General features: G+C 45.9%; 1 protein-coding gene across 2 annotated transcripts in view; it reads right to left on the reverse strand.

Annotated features, from left to right (window-relative positions):
* The window catches only part of Sh3rf1 (SH3 domain containing ring finger 1), a 159884-nt gene that overhangs the window by 11892 nt on the left and 133974 nt on the right, over positions 1 to 14018 (reverse strand). For both annotated transcript variants that reach the window (XM_038328792.1, XM_038328793.1), the window contains exons 8-10: positions 13453 to 13623; positions 9555 to 9814; positions 7924 to 8282 (exon numbers count right to left, since the gene is read on the reverse strand). In XM_038328792.1, coding sequence (XP_038184720.1) covers positions 7924 to 8282; positions 9555 to 9814; positions 13453 to 13623 — 790 coding nt within the window. The remainder of the gene's footprint in view (positions 1 to 7923; positions 8283 to 9554; positions 9815 to 13452; positions 13624 to 14018) is intronic.

Consider the following 14018-nt stretch of genomic DNA (forward strand, 5'->3'; position numbering starts at 1 on the left):
GTCTAAAGAGGAAGCTTCAGATTAGGACTTGACCCCCTTGAAATGCTGCCTGTTCTGACTCGTGCTACGTGAGCCAGCGGTGTACCGAGTCAACTGAAGCCTGACAACACTCGAGTGCACATCAACACGCTTGAGCCTTATCATTCTCCGGAACGGTGCCCCGGTCGGAGTCAAGGGCTGGAGCACTTCTTACATGTCACCACGTTGATTAAACTCAAGCAGCCGCGGTGACAGCAGCCAAAGCATTTGCACCGTGAAAGCCCTTCCTCCTTCCTTGATGGCAAACCAAGAAACCAGACCACCAAAGTCTGAGGACAGCTTCAGCACTCCAGCACCTTCATGCCCTTCCTTCCTCCCTCCCTCCCTCCCTTTCTTTTCTCTCTCTCTCTCTCTCTCTCTCTCTCTCTCTCTCTCTCTCTCTCTCTCTCTCTCTTTCTTTCTTTCTTGTCTTGCAAGCAAATGCACAAAGCCCCCACCCCACAACAGCCTCATTCTCTAAAGACCATACTCCGAATCTGTCTCTTGACACTCTCCTTTCTTTGCTCTCCAAAGAAAGCCAGATGTTGAGCTAACTACTTTACTCTCAGAATCTGCCACGACCCTTTCCAGTCACCAGGTTTAATACTGTCACTGTCAGATCTCTGAAACTGTTTTACCAAGATGTCAATGACGCAATTAAGTCCTCTGAATAGCAACACTGCCTGAAAATGACGTTTCGCACAAGTGAACTAAAGCCCACTAACAGAAACACGGCGTGAGGGCTCAAAAGAAGGTAGAACACTGAGGAGTTCTTGGTACTCTGAGTCAGTCACACTCAATACACATCCCCTTGGGGGATGAATCTCTCTCTCTACAGTAACATAATTCCACTAGAGACAGAAGAGCAGAAAACAGGAGGAGCCCAGAGCAGCCATTTATCTGATGATGAGCAAAGATCCTGAGACACCACACACAGTCTCCAGTTAGAAACACGGTTCAGAGTGTGTGACCCTTCAACGAGCTAGAAGCAGGAAAAGCAAAGTGTGGGGGGGGAGGGGCTAGGAGTGGGCATTGGAGTCATTTATCTCCCTGCCTTCTTGGCCTGGGCTACAGCCAGCAGAGCCAGTGGAGGGAGAGCCTTTTGCATTTCTCATCGGGTCTTAACTCACCTCGCTGGGTTTCCTTTCATTCTCTTATTGGACGTCCCATTTTCTGAGGATCAATCATGCACATTGCAATAAATGACCCCCCCCCCCATACTTAGCTTGGGTGTAGTGACATCATCGTGCATACTGCTGTATCTCACTCATTGCCTGGGACAGGGTAGGGCACCCCTGAAGTGGAAAGGCCCAAGAAAATATTGCAAGGGAGTAAGATGAAGGGAAGAAATGGAGAACAGTAATGGAGCATCAGGGCAGGATGGTTTGGGTTTCCCAAACCCGGGGGAAATAAAACAGTGGTCAGTGAAGCAGCCTGACCGCCAATTCTGTGGCAACACTTCTTTGTGGGGACTCTGCACTGGGAAAGAGCAAGGTGTCTGATAGCTTCGCCTTCTAAGGCAGCATCCAGCTATTCCTCTCGTGGTATGAGAAATCACAGGCTAATTCCCGGACCCCACAGATTGGCTGAGAGCATCAAATCTATTGATAAATTACAGCCCCAGCAAGCCACAGCTAAAGATGCTGCTTTAGAGCTCAGATCTGGGCACTCGGAAGAGTATCAGATAAGGGATTTGCGCTCGGGGAGCAGCTTCTAAAGTGATTAAGGAGAAAGATGACTTGGTTCATTGAAAATGATTAAACGCATTAAACACAGCTTGCTTTAATGACTTCTAAGGGATGCATTATCATCATCAACCAAGGCTGACTTCCCATGGAGCAGAAGGCAGAGGATTAGGTACCGTGGTGGGGTGCAGAAGGTAGGGGGTGGGGGTGCCAACACAGGAAAGATCAGGAGCTGTGCTATTTATACCATATTCCAGGGCTCTATTAGAAGAAAAATGTGCCTCTTGAGAGAAATAACTTTGCAAGTTCAGACACTCTTACTAGCCAAGGGCACCTTTGTTTATTTCAAAATCCAACAGCACAAATGAAAAACATGGGAGAATTAATAGTCCATTGTTTCGTAAAATGATCTAGAAGAAATAACATTAGCCTATATGAAAAATGGGGCATATCTTCTCTGAGGAACCTTGATAACTCATCTTCTGGGCGGTTTTCCTAGATCCATTCCCTGAATGAAAAGATGTTTTTAGCATCATGTCAGAGTTGATGATTTAAAATAGTATCCCGTGTTAAAAAAAAAAAAAAAAAAAAGAACTATCTGGATCCAAAACCAATCAGTTGACAATCAGAGTTACTTTGATATTCGAAATATTTTCCAGCAGGATTTGGTGATGCGTTAAGATCCCAGCTACTTGGGAAACTAATACAGGAAGATCCCCAGTAGGAGACTAGCCTGTTCAAACTGAGCCTCAAATCAAAAAACGGACTGAGCTATGGGAAAGCGGCTCAGTCAGTAAAGTGCTGCTCACATGGGCAGGAGAATCTGAGAGCAGTCTTCAGAACTTCTGTGAGAACCTGAGCAGCTTGGTCTGGGAAGGTGAAAACAGCTGCCTCTCAGAAGCTGAGGGTCAACCTAGTCAATCAGCAAGGTCTGTGCGGTGAGATCCAGAGACCTTATCTCAAAAATCAGAAAAGCAAGATGGATGGCTCTTGAGGACCAACACTGAGACTGATGCCTGGTCTTCACCTTTACACACGAGCACACACACACGCACGCACCTGAACACACACAAGCACACACACGCACCTGAATACACACAGAGAAACACACATGCGCACACGCCAATGCATAGAAAACAAAGGCACACATAGAACTCAATAAGGTACTTTCCCGACACATGAGAAGTACTGGGTGAATCCCTAACACACAGTGATGTGTGGGGTGGGGTGAGGCGGTGGAGGCGGGTGGTACAGACGAAACAGAGATCTGGCCACTCATTTAATTCATACTACTAGATATATAATAAACGATGAATACACTATAGGAAATATTAAATCTGGGCTCTTGCAGAAGCAAAATAATAAATGTTTTAAACAACTCAAAATTAACCCACATGAGCCGGGCGGTGGTGGCGCACGCCTTTAATCCCAGCACTCGGGAGGCAGAGGCAGGCGGATCTCTGAGTTCGAGGCCAGCCTGGTCTACAAGAGCTAGATCCAGGACAGGCTCTAGAAACTACAGGGAAACCCTGTCTCGAAAAACCAAAAAAAAAAAAAAAAAATTAACCCACATGTCTGCCCCCTTTCCTTCCTTCCTTCCTTCCTTCCTTCCTTCCTTCCTTCCTTCCTCCCTCCCTCCCTCCCTCCTTCCCTCCCTTCCTTCCTTTCTTCCTTCCAAGGTACATGGAGAAATTACCAAGTCTTCCTGGGAACACAGGTCAACAATACATACCATATTTTAGATACCAGTTTTCTAATCTGCAAGACTCATGGACCTCAGATAAGGAAACTCAAAGAGAAATTAAGCCACGTGGTTCAAAATAATCTTTCAGACTTCATGCAAATATGTCTGGGCGTCCAACATGAAGCTGGCAACATGCTCAGCTCAGGGACAGTAATGTGTCTAGGACAGTTTGTATATGACAGCAACAAGGACGGCTGTCTAAGAGGCTGAGGCCTCTGCCCAAGAACCCAACAGGGGAAGGGATGAGTCTGGAGTGGGGACGTGGTGAGGCTTCTTGAAGGAGACTTCCTGAAATTCTAGGGATGATTAAACACCACCCATTTCAAGAGTCTTGTTAAATGCTATCAGGGGATTTCCATATTTAGTCTTCACGGCAACCTGATGAGGTAGGAATTAATTATTCCTGTTGCCTGAAGCTCTGAAAGCCTGCCTAAAATCACAATGCTATCAAGGGGTGGAAATGAGATTCTACTCTGCAGAACGATAAGAGCAAACACAGTCTCTCTCTCTCTCTCTCTCTCTCTCTCTCTCTCTCTCTCTCTCTCTCTCTCTCTCTCTCTCTGTCCCCACCCCACCCCACACCTCCCTGCTGAACTCTGTACAAGCAGGCATTCTGAAGCCCAGGTCTGGATCCCAGCACTCAGCAAGAGCAGAGACAGTAGATGTGGCCATTTATAGATCCCTAAGAAAGTTCCATAACAAAGAACGCAGATGAGTTTGTTTTTGACAGCAAAACAGGCCTGGAAAGAATGGAAATCATCCAAACAAAGAAAACAGCCAGGAAAGAGAACAGAGGAGAAGACAAGAGGGACAGGATCTTCTATGTGAGGATTATAGGAAAGGCCTTCAAACCTAAGTGTGGGTCAGGAAGCCTGAGGTCTCCCTCAGGGACACAATCGCGAGGAACTAGGGCTTGAGAGATCCGAGGCACTAAGTGGTGGCTCAGTTGGTGAGAGTTCGTGCTGTGTGGACATGGGGATCTGAGTTAGACACCCCAACACACAGGCTGGGTATGGCTGTGCATCGGCTCAGCACTGAAGGCTGAAGACAGCTGAAACCCAAGAGAAGTGTTCAGAGGAGGCTGTGAAGCTGGTGACCATGGAGGAAATCGGGAGTACCATGGACAGGGGAACAACAGTTAAAGACTTGGGACTTCAAATAGGAATAACAGAGATGATAGTTACAAACAGAATCAGGAACTTATCTGCAAATAAAGTAAATAAATAAATCAAAGCAGGCCAGGGTCTTGACCCCAGGACAAAATACGACATCTTGTTTCCCTGAGATTTTTGGGGGAAGGGGACGCCTAGAAATAACCCGTCAAAGGAATGCAAGTAGACTTGGAAGTACATCTGAACTTGATTCATATGGTGGTGCACCAGAGGCAGCCCACTGATAACCTAGGTCCGGAGAGCCATACCCTCTCCCGGGTAGCAGGCAATCCAAGTCATCATTTAAGACACCTCCCACACTGCCCTGGTGTTTGGCGATGACACAGAGCCACAAGATGGCAGACACCACAGTGCAGATACCCAGAGCTCTGCCCCAAGTCTCAACTCAACCTTCCATCTCCACCTCTCTTTCTGTCCCTTGACTCCCCTATAGATCAACCCACAGAAAGCAATTGCAACGGGGGGCGGGGGGCGGTGGGGAACGACCTTTAAGAAGAAACCAGACAGGAGGAGAGAGGCAGAAATTTGGAGAACTTAGAAAAAAGTTCCCCAGAGAAGCTTGGGATAAAGTTGAAAAGAACCAATTTTAAAAGTTTAAAGAAAACACATGCATTGCCTGAAGTTCAAAAGGGCTGGAAGAGGAACGGGAGGACCCTTAACAGGAAATTCTACAATTGCAAATTATCTTGCAGATGAAAACGGAGAGCCTCTAAGAGGTCCTGGTGTGAGCCCCCAAGGTGTGGCATAATGGGCTCAAAAAAAAGAAAGAAAGAGAAAAAGAAAAAGCAGTACCATTGAGAGTCAGAAAGGCCTTCAAGACCCAGCCTAACCCCTTAACAACCTCACTGCAGACTGTAGGGACTGCCCTGGGGGCAGGGATTCTGAGAAGGAAGAGTCTAGCATCTCACTAAAGGAACGATTATTCCATCTAACTCTTTATCATGACTTAAGGAGAGCCTGCCTTCCTAGGGGTGGTCCCTCCTTTCTAGGCTTGGCTCCTTGACTCACCCAGCTAGAAACTTAGGGCTCCAAGCAGGCTAAAGAGTCTATTTCTTGACCAGCAGGTTTTTCGAATGGGCCCTGATGGCTGCTCTAAGACAACTTGCAGACCATCTGGGCGATTCTTGGATGGCATTAAAGGAAAGGTCTATAAGCAATGACAGGCAGAAATGAGACTCTAAGGAGGGGGCTCTTCCAGAAGACTTTAATACCAATAAACAACAGCAGACGTGATGGGGCACCAGTTGGATCTCAAAGGGGCACCTGATGACATTTCTCGCGATATGACACAGCGGACCGAGTGTGGCGGCCGTCCTGAGCAGCCATGATTGTGTAAGTGACGCTAATCACGGAATTATGGAAGTAATGCCGCCAAAAGCGTCCACAGTGAATCTGGAGCAGGTTTAAGAAGGGAAAGTTGGAATCTGTTTCAAGAGGAGTACATAAGAACCTAAGAGAGTACAGTTTCAATTCTGGAAACACTTCAGGGCATTGGGTAAGACAGTGATTTCTAAAGGTCTCAAGATGAAGGAAGGGCATGGGGAGACAGATGTATGCTTGATGAGCTTCTGCTAAGCTAAGAATAGATTTCAGTGGGCAAAAAAATCATCTGGAGATGGGCATTTGGAATCACTGGTACGTCCCAGAAGAGATGACTATTTTTCACTGATGGGCAGTCAAAGGGATGACAGTGTCATACTCGAGTGACCACTGAAGCGAATTCCTGCAAACTTTGGGGGAAAAGAAAAACCAGATCCTGAAATTCAGATGTTGCAAGAAGACCTCCCATGTCGACGAAGAGAGGGGAGAACCTGCTTCTGGGTCTCGGTTTCTTGGCCTTCTACCTCCTGGAAGCCTCCTGCGTCCTATGGTTTGAGTTGCAATTCCAATGTCATTCCACCTGTCTCTATCTCAAGAGCCCTGACCCACCTGTCCCCTTACAGAATATTCCTGTATTGATCATTGGGTCCACCCAAAAGTCCTCATTTATTTCCATCTGCAAAGTCCTTCTTGCTAGTAAGGAAACAGTCAGAGTGGATTCGGGGGCCAGGAGAAGGACACCTTCAAGGGCCATTATGAGGTCTACCACAGGGACCTGTCAATGAATTCTATTAATGGGTCTAAGTGCCTCCGTCCTCAGTGACTGAGTTCACTGTGTCCAAGTTCGAATTATTAAAACGCTTCTTTGAAAATCCCAAACTTGTGTCAGTTTGGGCACAAGTCTAACATGGTTAATTATAAACACTGAGCAGACACCGATCTTTTCTAAAGCTCACGTTAATAGTTAATTAAATATTAACTTGTCAGCAGGCTATAAAGTTTATTTCCTTATAAAGTTCTATTTACAGGCTCTTCTAGCCGCTTAAGTAGAGCGAGGTACATTACCACTGAGCCCTGGTCCAGAGCTTTATGGGAAACGCATGGAATTCTGAGCAAGAAGGCAAAGCTGAGGCACAACCATCCGGACTTGATCCACGACTAAGGATGAAGCACTATCAATTTTATTCTCTTGCTTCAACTCCCTGTCTCCCATAACCACAGAGGAATCTTTCAAAACAGCTTCCCATTGTATTTATTTGAAGCCAAGTCCCAAAGGAGAGATTACTTCCACATTTCCCGTATCTCTCCAGGAACCCTGCTGATTTTTGGTTAAAAGTACTATAGGTACAATATGTTTGCAAATAACTTTAAAAAAATTTTAAATTTATTTTTAGTTGTGTGTGCGTACTTGCGCGCAGAAGTACAATGCCATGAGAGGCCAGCAAAGGGTATCAGATCCCCACAATGGGCAGCTGCAAACCGCCTGCTGGGAGCACTAGGAATTGAACTTGGTTCCTAAGCCATGCTCTTGCACTGCAAACCACTGCGCCACCTCTCCAGGCCTGCAAATAATAGTTTCGATGGACAGTTTCCAACCTCTCATCGCTTAAAACACTTTTAAGTAAGGAGCTGTCAACAGGGAAGAACACAGAATGTGAAAATCTGAGGACCACAGAATGATGGAAGAGTGAGTGGATTCCTCCTCGAGGCAGCAGGCTGCAAGCTGAGACTGACTACCTCCTGCTCATTGTGGTCTCCCTAGTACCCAGCAGGTTGCCTGGCAACTTGAGGGTATTAGGGTATTAAAATGTCGATAAACACAAGGTCTAGCTATGAGGTTGGGGTAGTGGCTGGGTTTCCACACCGCTGTATTCTCGGCACATGAACTTGCCCATGGAAAGTCTTGACACACTGAGGAACAAAGGGTCCGGCCATTGGCGAGAAACTGCGCGGCCTAACAGAACAGAGAGAGAGGGACTCTCACCTTACTATCCTTGTCTGGTTTCACAGCTGAACTGTTCCCGCACGCTGCTGCAACACTGTCGGGAGATGTGGGGAGTCCAGGGAGGATGGTCACTGTCCGACCACTGGGTTCGGTCTCCAAAGCGGCAGCGGTAATGTTTGGGGAGGCTAGGGAGGCGCTTGCAGCGCAGGCCAGGGAAGCATTGGTTCGATTGATGCCGATAGCAGCAACATGGGCAGCAGGACCTGCCATGGGAGGCAGGGGTTGAGAGGCCAGGGAATGATGGGGCAGCCCCACTGATGCAGGACCGAGGCAGGCAGCATTCTGGACCTGGATGGGTGTCACTGCTGCTGTGGGGCGCTCTTGGTTATGTGCTGCAACTGATGGGAGACAGAAGGGAACACAGAAAAGGTCAATGGCCTAAGAAACACCGCTAATCAAAACGTGAGTCATTTCGCTGTGTCGGACCCTAATGAGGGGCAGCTACGGCCATTTATTGCCATAAAGAGTGGATGTGAAATAGCTTAGCACACTTAGGTCTTGGCTGGATCCCTAGATAATACTTTCCTTCCAGGTGAGCGGTTGAGACTGTTGAGGACTTAGAAGATACGTCATCTCCACCCCCGAGGCCCTTCAGTTATGAACAATCACTCTCAGCAGCATGAGACACCCAGCCAGTTTCCGATGGCTCTCCATGGCAACAAACTAAACACCAGTCTTAAGTCCTTGCCTTATTACACATTCTCTCTCCCCCTCTCTCTTTTTATTTACTAGTCATTTTTCTGTATGTTCTTTCTGAAGGAATTCACGTGTACTTAGTTTACTCCACTATTGTGACCCAAGACTCTTGGGAGGCTTTCAATGCTACAGAACTGAGAAAGGCACTCGAATGCCCATCGAGTCGAAAATAGACTTGTGACTAAGTTCATCATAAATAACCAGCACATGGCTTAGCAGAGAATCACACAGCAGTCACACGGCTAGGAACCGTGAGATTGGAGACAAGATCTTGAGCACAAAAGCCATGTTTCAAGGGCCGCATGATTTGCATTCTTAGGGTCTGCCTACTTCTGCTTAGAATTTAGATTTATCCATTTTTTAACTAATGTGCAGGGTGTGCTTAGCCCAAGCAAACAGGTAAAAAAATGCCTGGTATGGTTTAGACATAAGATGCCCCTTGAAAGGTCTCATGTGTTGAAGGCTTGGTCAGAAGCTGATGGTACTGAGAGATGGCTCGCTTATGAGGCGCTAGCCTCATCAATGGGCCACTAGGAGGTGGGCTGGGTTAGAATAAGTATGTCCATCACTGAGGCATATTGGGAAAGGTATATTTGCCCTGGTCCTTTCTTGCCAACACAAAGGTGGCCTCCCTGCCCCACCAAACCCTTTCGCATTGTGTTCTGCTTCAGCACGAATCTTCAGTGACAGGGTTTGGCAGCCACTGAAACATTCCCTACTCTTTGATTATTTCTGCCATGGGTATCTGTCACAGTGACAAAGATGGGCTGGTGACAAGGTTTGCTAGTTTCTGTTGCTCAATGGCAGCAATGATTTTTAAATTCCTACCTGCTTTTCTCAACAGGTCATATCAAGTGACCTGTGTCTTCAGCTAAGCCCCCTCCTCTTGCGGTCCAGCCCCATTTCCCTCTTACCTGTCCTCACGGCATTGCGAGCCTGGTTGACTGTCATCTGCCCCGTCATGTGGAGCAGGACCTTCGCCTGAGGACTCGTCTGGATGTGAGCTGCTGACACCACAGCTGTAGGGACAACGCTGGGATTCCCAGCCACACCGTTGCCTTGGAGCTTCTGGGGAGGCCCTCCTGCAGTAGAAGGACTGACCATAGTCACCCCCCGACTGGCCTGACCCGCAGTAGACATAGGGACTTTAGCTTGGGAGGCATTTGTCACCGCCCTGCCAAGATAGAAGCAAATGGAAGACAGTCCATCAGCAAAGTGGGAGGCAGAGAACAAGGCAGGAAAAATGAGTCAGCGCTCTAACGGCTAACATCAGAACGTTTCAAAAAATGAATGAAATTATTTTTACAAGGTTTTAAGAACAGCATATTCAAAGAAATGACAGCCCCGAGAGAGAGAATGGTCTTGGAATTACTCTGAATCACAAAACTACACGTCATACTCTACCCAAGAATACAGTGACCAGGGTCAGCTTCTCACTTGGTGGCCACTCAGCTCTGCTGAATTTTAAAGCCCTGAATTTTCCTGCTTCACCTTGAGCAAGACCCACCATTTGCATCAAGCTGTTCCTGCTTTGACTTTCTCAACTTGCCTCTAACATAGAACACAAGTGCCCGTGTACACACTGATGTACATACATACACTGACGTAACATACACACACACCACACACTAAACACACCACACACTACACACACAGACACACATACACACACACTGCTGTACATATACACACACAACACACATACAAATACACTGAGGTACACACACACACACACTATATACACAGACATACATACACACATATACTGATGGACACATACACACACAACATACACACATACACTGCTGTACACATACACACACCACACACACTAAACACACCACACACACTACACACACAGACACACATACATATACACATATACTGATGTACACATACACACACAACATAAACACATAGTTGATGTACACATACACACACCACACACTAAACACACCACACACACATACATACACATACACTGATGTACATAGACAAACAACACATATACTACACACACCACACACACATGCACTGATGTACATATACACACAACATGTATAACTACACACACACACACACACCACTATGCACATAATTGAAATGGCCCTTATGGATTTTTCTGTTATGTATCTCAAATCTCAAGTTCAAGATCCAATCATTTCAAGAAGCAACGTCTAAAGTTCTTCTTTCCTGTAGATGGGAAATGACTGTGTCTCTGTGTGTAGTGTAGCATGTGTGTATGGTGTGTGTGTATGTGTGATGTGGATGTATGTACATCAGTGTATACATGAGCACTTGTGTTTCTGTCCCAACTTCACGTGCTGATGTTGGTTCTGGTTTGTTTGTTTGTTTAAATCCACCGAGTCCACTTGGTGTTCCCATCATAAGCATGGTGCAGGACCATCTCCAGAAGTCTCTCAGGGGCCGCATCCCTGAAAAACACTGACTCTCCCTCTCCTGGCAGCCATCAATGGCCAAGAGCACCTCAGGTAGGGCTGGCAGTCGTGAGCCCCTTGCCCCGCCCACCCATGCTGGGATTTGTGCTGGTTTGATCTCTGTGCACAGTCACAGAGCTGTCATTCATCCGTGCAGGAAAAGCCCTGTCTGGTGCACACCCCCTGCTCTGCTGCAGATACCCACTTCCCACAGAAGACGCTTCAGCGTCCAGGCCAGTGCACAAGGCTTCTTTCCTATCCACTCGTGATTTTTTCAGCAACAGCAATATAGTTCTAAATATTACTTATTAGTTGAGTTTAATCAAGTATGGAGAATGTTTGTATAATGTATATTTCCAAATAGTCTCAACTCATTTCAATGGCAATTCTGGGTATAGCAACTTTATAATTAATCTACAATTAATACTTTATTAACAAGATTATCTTTCCACAATCGTGAGTTACAGAGCATCTGCCATAAGCAAGTCTTTCTCCGGAGTTAAATGTGCACAGATTTTTAACAACTTGATTTTGAATCTTGTAAAAATGTGACCTTTTGTTAATTTCCTTCTTTACTATTGCTTATTGTATTCTCTATGTATAAGCATATATACAAATACATATGAACATAAATATTTGCACCAGGAAGGTTCTGGTTGCCATTTTCTGGATGTGTAAGATCCTGAATGTATATTTTAACATGCACAGAAAAGAAGATGTATATTGATTCAAAATTTGCAAGGCAAATTCAAGCTAACATTCTGTCACCATCTGCAACAATAGTGATTTTCATTTGATTAGGCTGCTGGCCAGCCTATAAATCAAGCCCAACAGCTGACAAACATGTCAGTTCATTAAGCCATTTGTTTAAAATCAGGAGGTTGGAGGCATGATTTAACACAGTTAGTCCTCGATTGCTTATTAAGAGTCAGTGATCAAAATCTGGGCCAGTGCTAATTTCATTACAGGTCATTTCTTTCCACTTTCAAGGCTACTTTCCTCAACGGCCAGAAGGCACACCACTTTTTTTTTTTTAAAAAAAAGGAGAGTTGTGCAAACGTGTGCGTGTGTGTGTGTGTGTGTGTGTGTGTGTGTGCAATATATACATTAGGGTTTCTGAGACTGAGTGACATCTTGGGCCTCACTATTCCTTTTTGAGGGCATCTTGGTTAGCTCTGAATATCAACTCGATACAGCCTACAGGCATCTGAGAGGAGAAGCCTCAGGTGAGGAACTGCTTAGACCAGCTGGCCTGTGGACGTGTATGGGGGAGTTATCCTTTCTTACTAGAGGCCCAAACCACTGTGGGCAGACTGTTCTCCTGGGCATGTGAGGCTGAACCGGATGAAAAGATAGCCGAGCCAGCAGCATCCACCATGGTGCCTGCCCGACTTCTCTGGCTGTGACGTTAGCTCCCTGGTTGGCAGAATGCTGTGTGGAGCAGCAATCAGGCCTGCCTTCAAGTTCCTGGCCGTTCCTCAAGGATAAACTGGAACCTGAAGCTGTGAGCAAAACAATAAACCTTCCCTACTAACTTACCTTTGGTCAGAGCACTTGATCTCAACACCGGAAGGGATAGCAGGAGCCATCCCCCATAGGGATTCAGCAGATTCCCTCACCTCCGTCCGCTAAATGCAATCAGTACCCTGCATCATCAGTTTGCAAGATTCAAAAATATGCCCAGGGATCGACAGATAACCCCGGAGGAGCAAAGCTATCTTAATTTAAAGTTCACTTATGTCATAGTTAAGGAATTTTTATTTCCTGCTGCATTACAAAGAGCAATTGCCAGAAATCGAAAGTAATTGATAAGTTAACGAAATAAAGGCAGACCTAGCCAGTGTGGGTTTGAGCATTTCTTTACCATGTGATCTCAGGCAAGTTATTTAGTCTCCCTGTGCCTCAGTTTCCCCATTTATGATTAAAAACAATTACATTAGTGAATTAAAGACCAAGAGTCAATAATGCAATGTTTAGAAATCTGCCTGTCTGGTATATAGAGCAGACACCACACAGACAGGCACACATTATTAATTTAGCTTTTGTTCATTTGAAATACTATGCCTTTTATTTCTTTAGTAGAAAAACACTGAAAATGGCACCGTTGAGTCTTTTCACATATAAATTAAAGCAAAGAGATTACACCCCAGCACATTTATTGGTAGAAACCTATAATTTCAACACATATCCACATGAAAAGTGAGCTAAGAATCTTGCTATTAGAAGGAATTTTAGCAGCTATGGATATGGATTTTACAAACTTTGGCTAGGTAACAGGTAATTATGTGAGCAGGGCTCTGGAAAGGCTGAAAGCCTGGGGAGGAACAAAGAGACTCTCTCTGGAAGTCAGAAAACCACGGAGCCAGGGTCATACCTTGTGACTGGAGCCACATAGTTGCCAGGGAAAACACCTATCTTGCTGGTGTGCATCGATGTCCCTTTGAACCAGCCATCCTGGCAACGCTCAAATACCAGAAACATCTCCCCTTTTCTCAGTTCAAGCTCGTCTTCTTTCCGGGGAGCGTAGGGGTATATAGCAACATACCTAGAATGGGGGTTAAAAAAAAAAAAAAAGATCTCAGGCTGACAGACAAGCGCTAAGATCTCCAAACCCTTGCTTGGTTTTGAGTATCTTATACAGAAATAGACAGGAAGTAAAATCTTGACCTGCAAGTGGCGCTGGCAAGTCTCTATGGAAAGAGGTTTGCTGTCTGCACGTTAACCGTAGGCAGAGGCCTTCCTGATTGAGAGCGCTCTTCCTGGCGCGGCAATGATTAGCTCACCAAATGGTGCACATGTGCTCTGACAGAATTAGTGCGCTTTCCAAGAGTCCTACCTTAGTGCTGTGGATTAGGGGCCCGGTGGGGAAACAGCGCTCTTTAAATGGCACTTGTTAGACTTGGGAATGAGCTCCAGACGAGGACACACGGCAGAAAATCC

The sequence above is a fragment of the Arvicola amphibius genome, chromosome 4 (genome assembly GCF_903992535.2).
Source record: "Arvicola amphibius chromosome 4, mArvAmp1.2, whole genome shotgun sequence".
In the NCBI taxonomy this organism is placed as follows: domain Eukaryota; kingdom Metazoa; phylum Chordata; class Mammalia; order Rodentia; family Cricetidae; genus Arvicola; species Arvicola amphibius.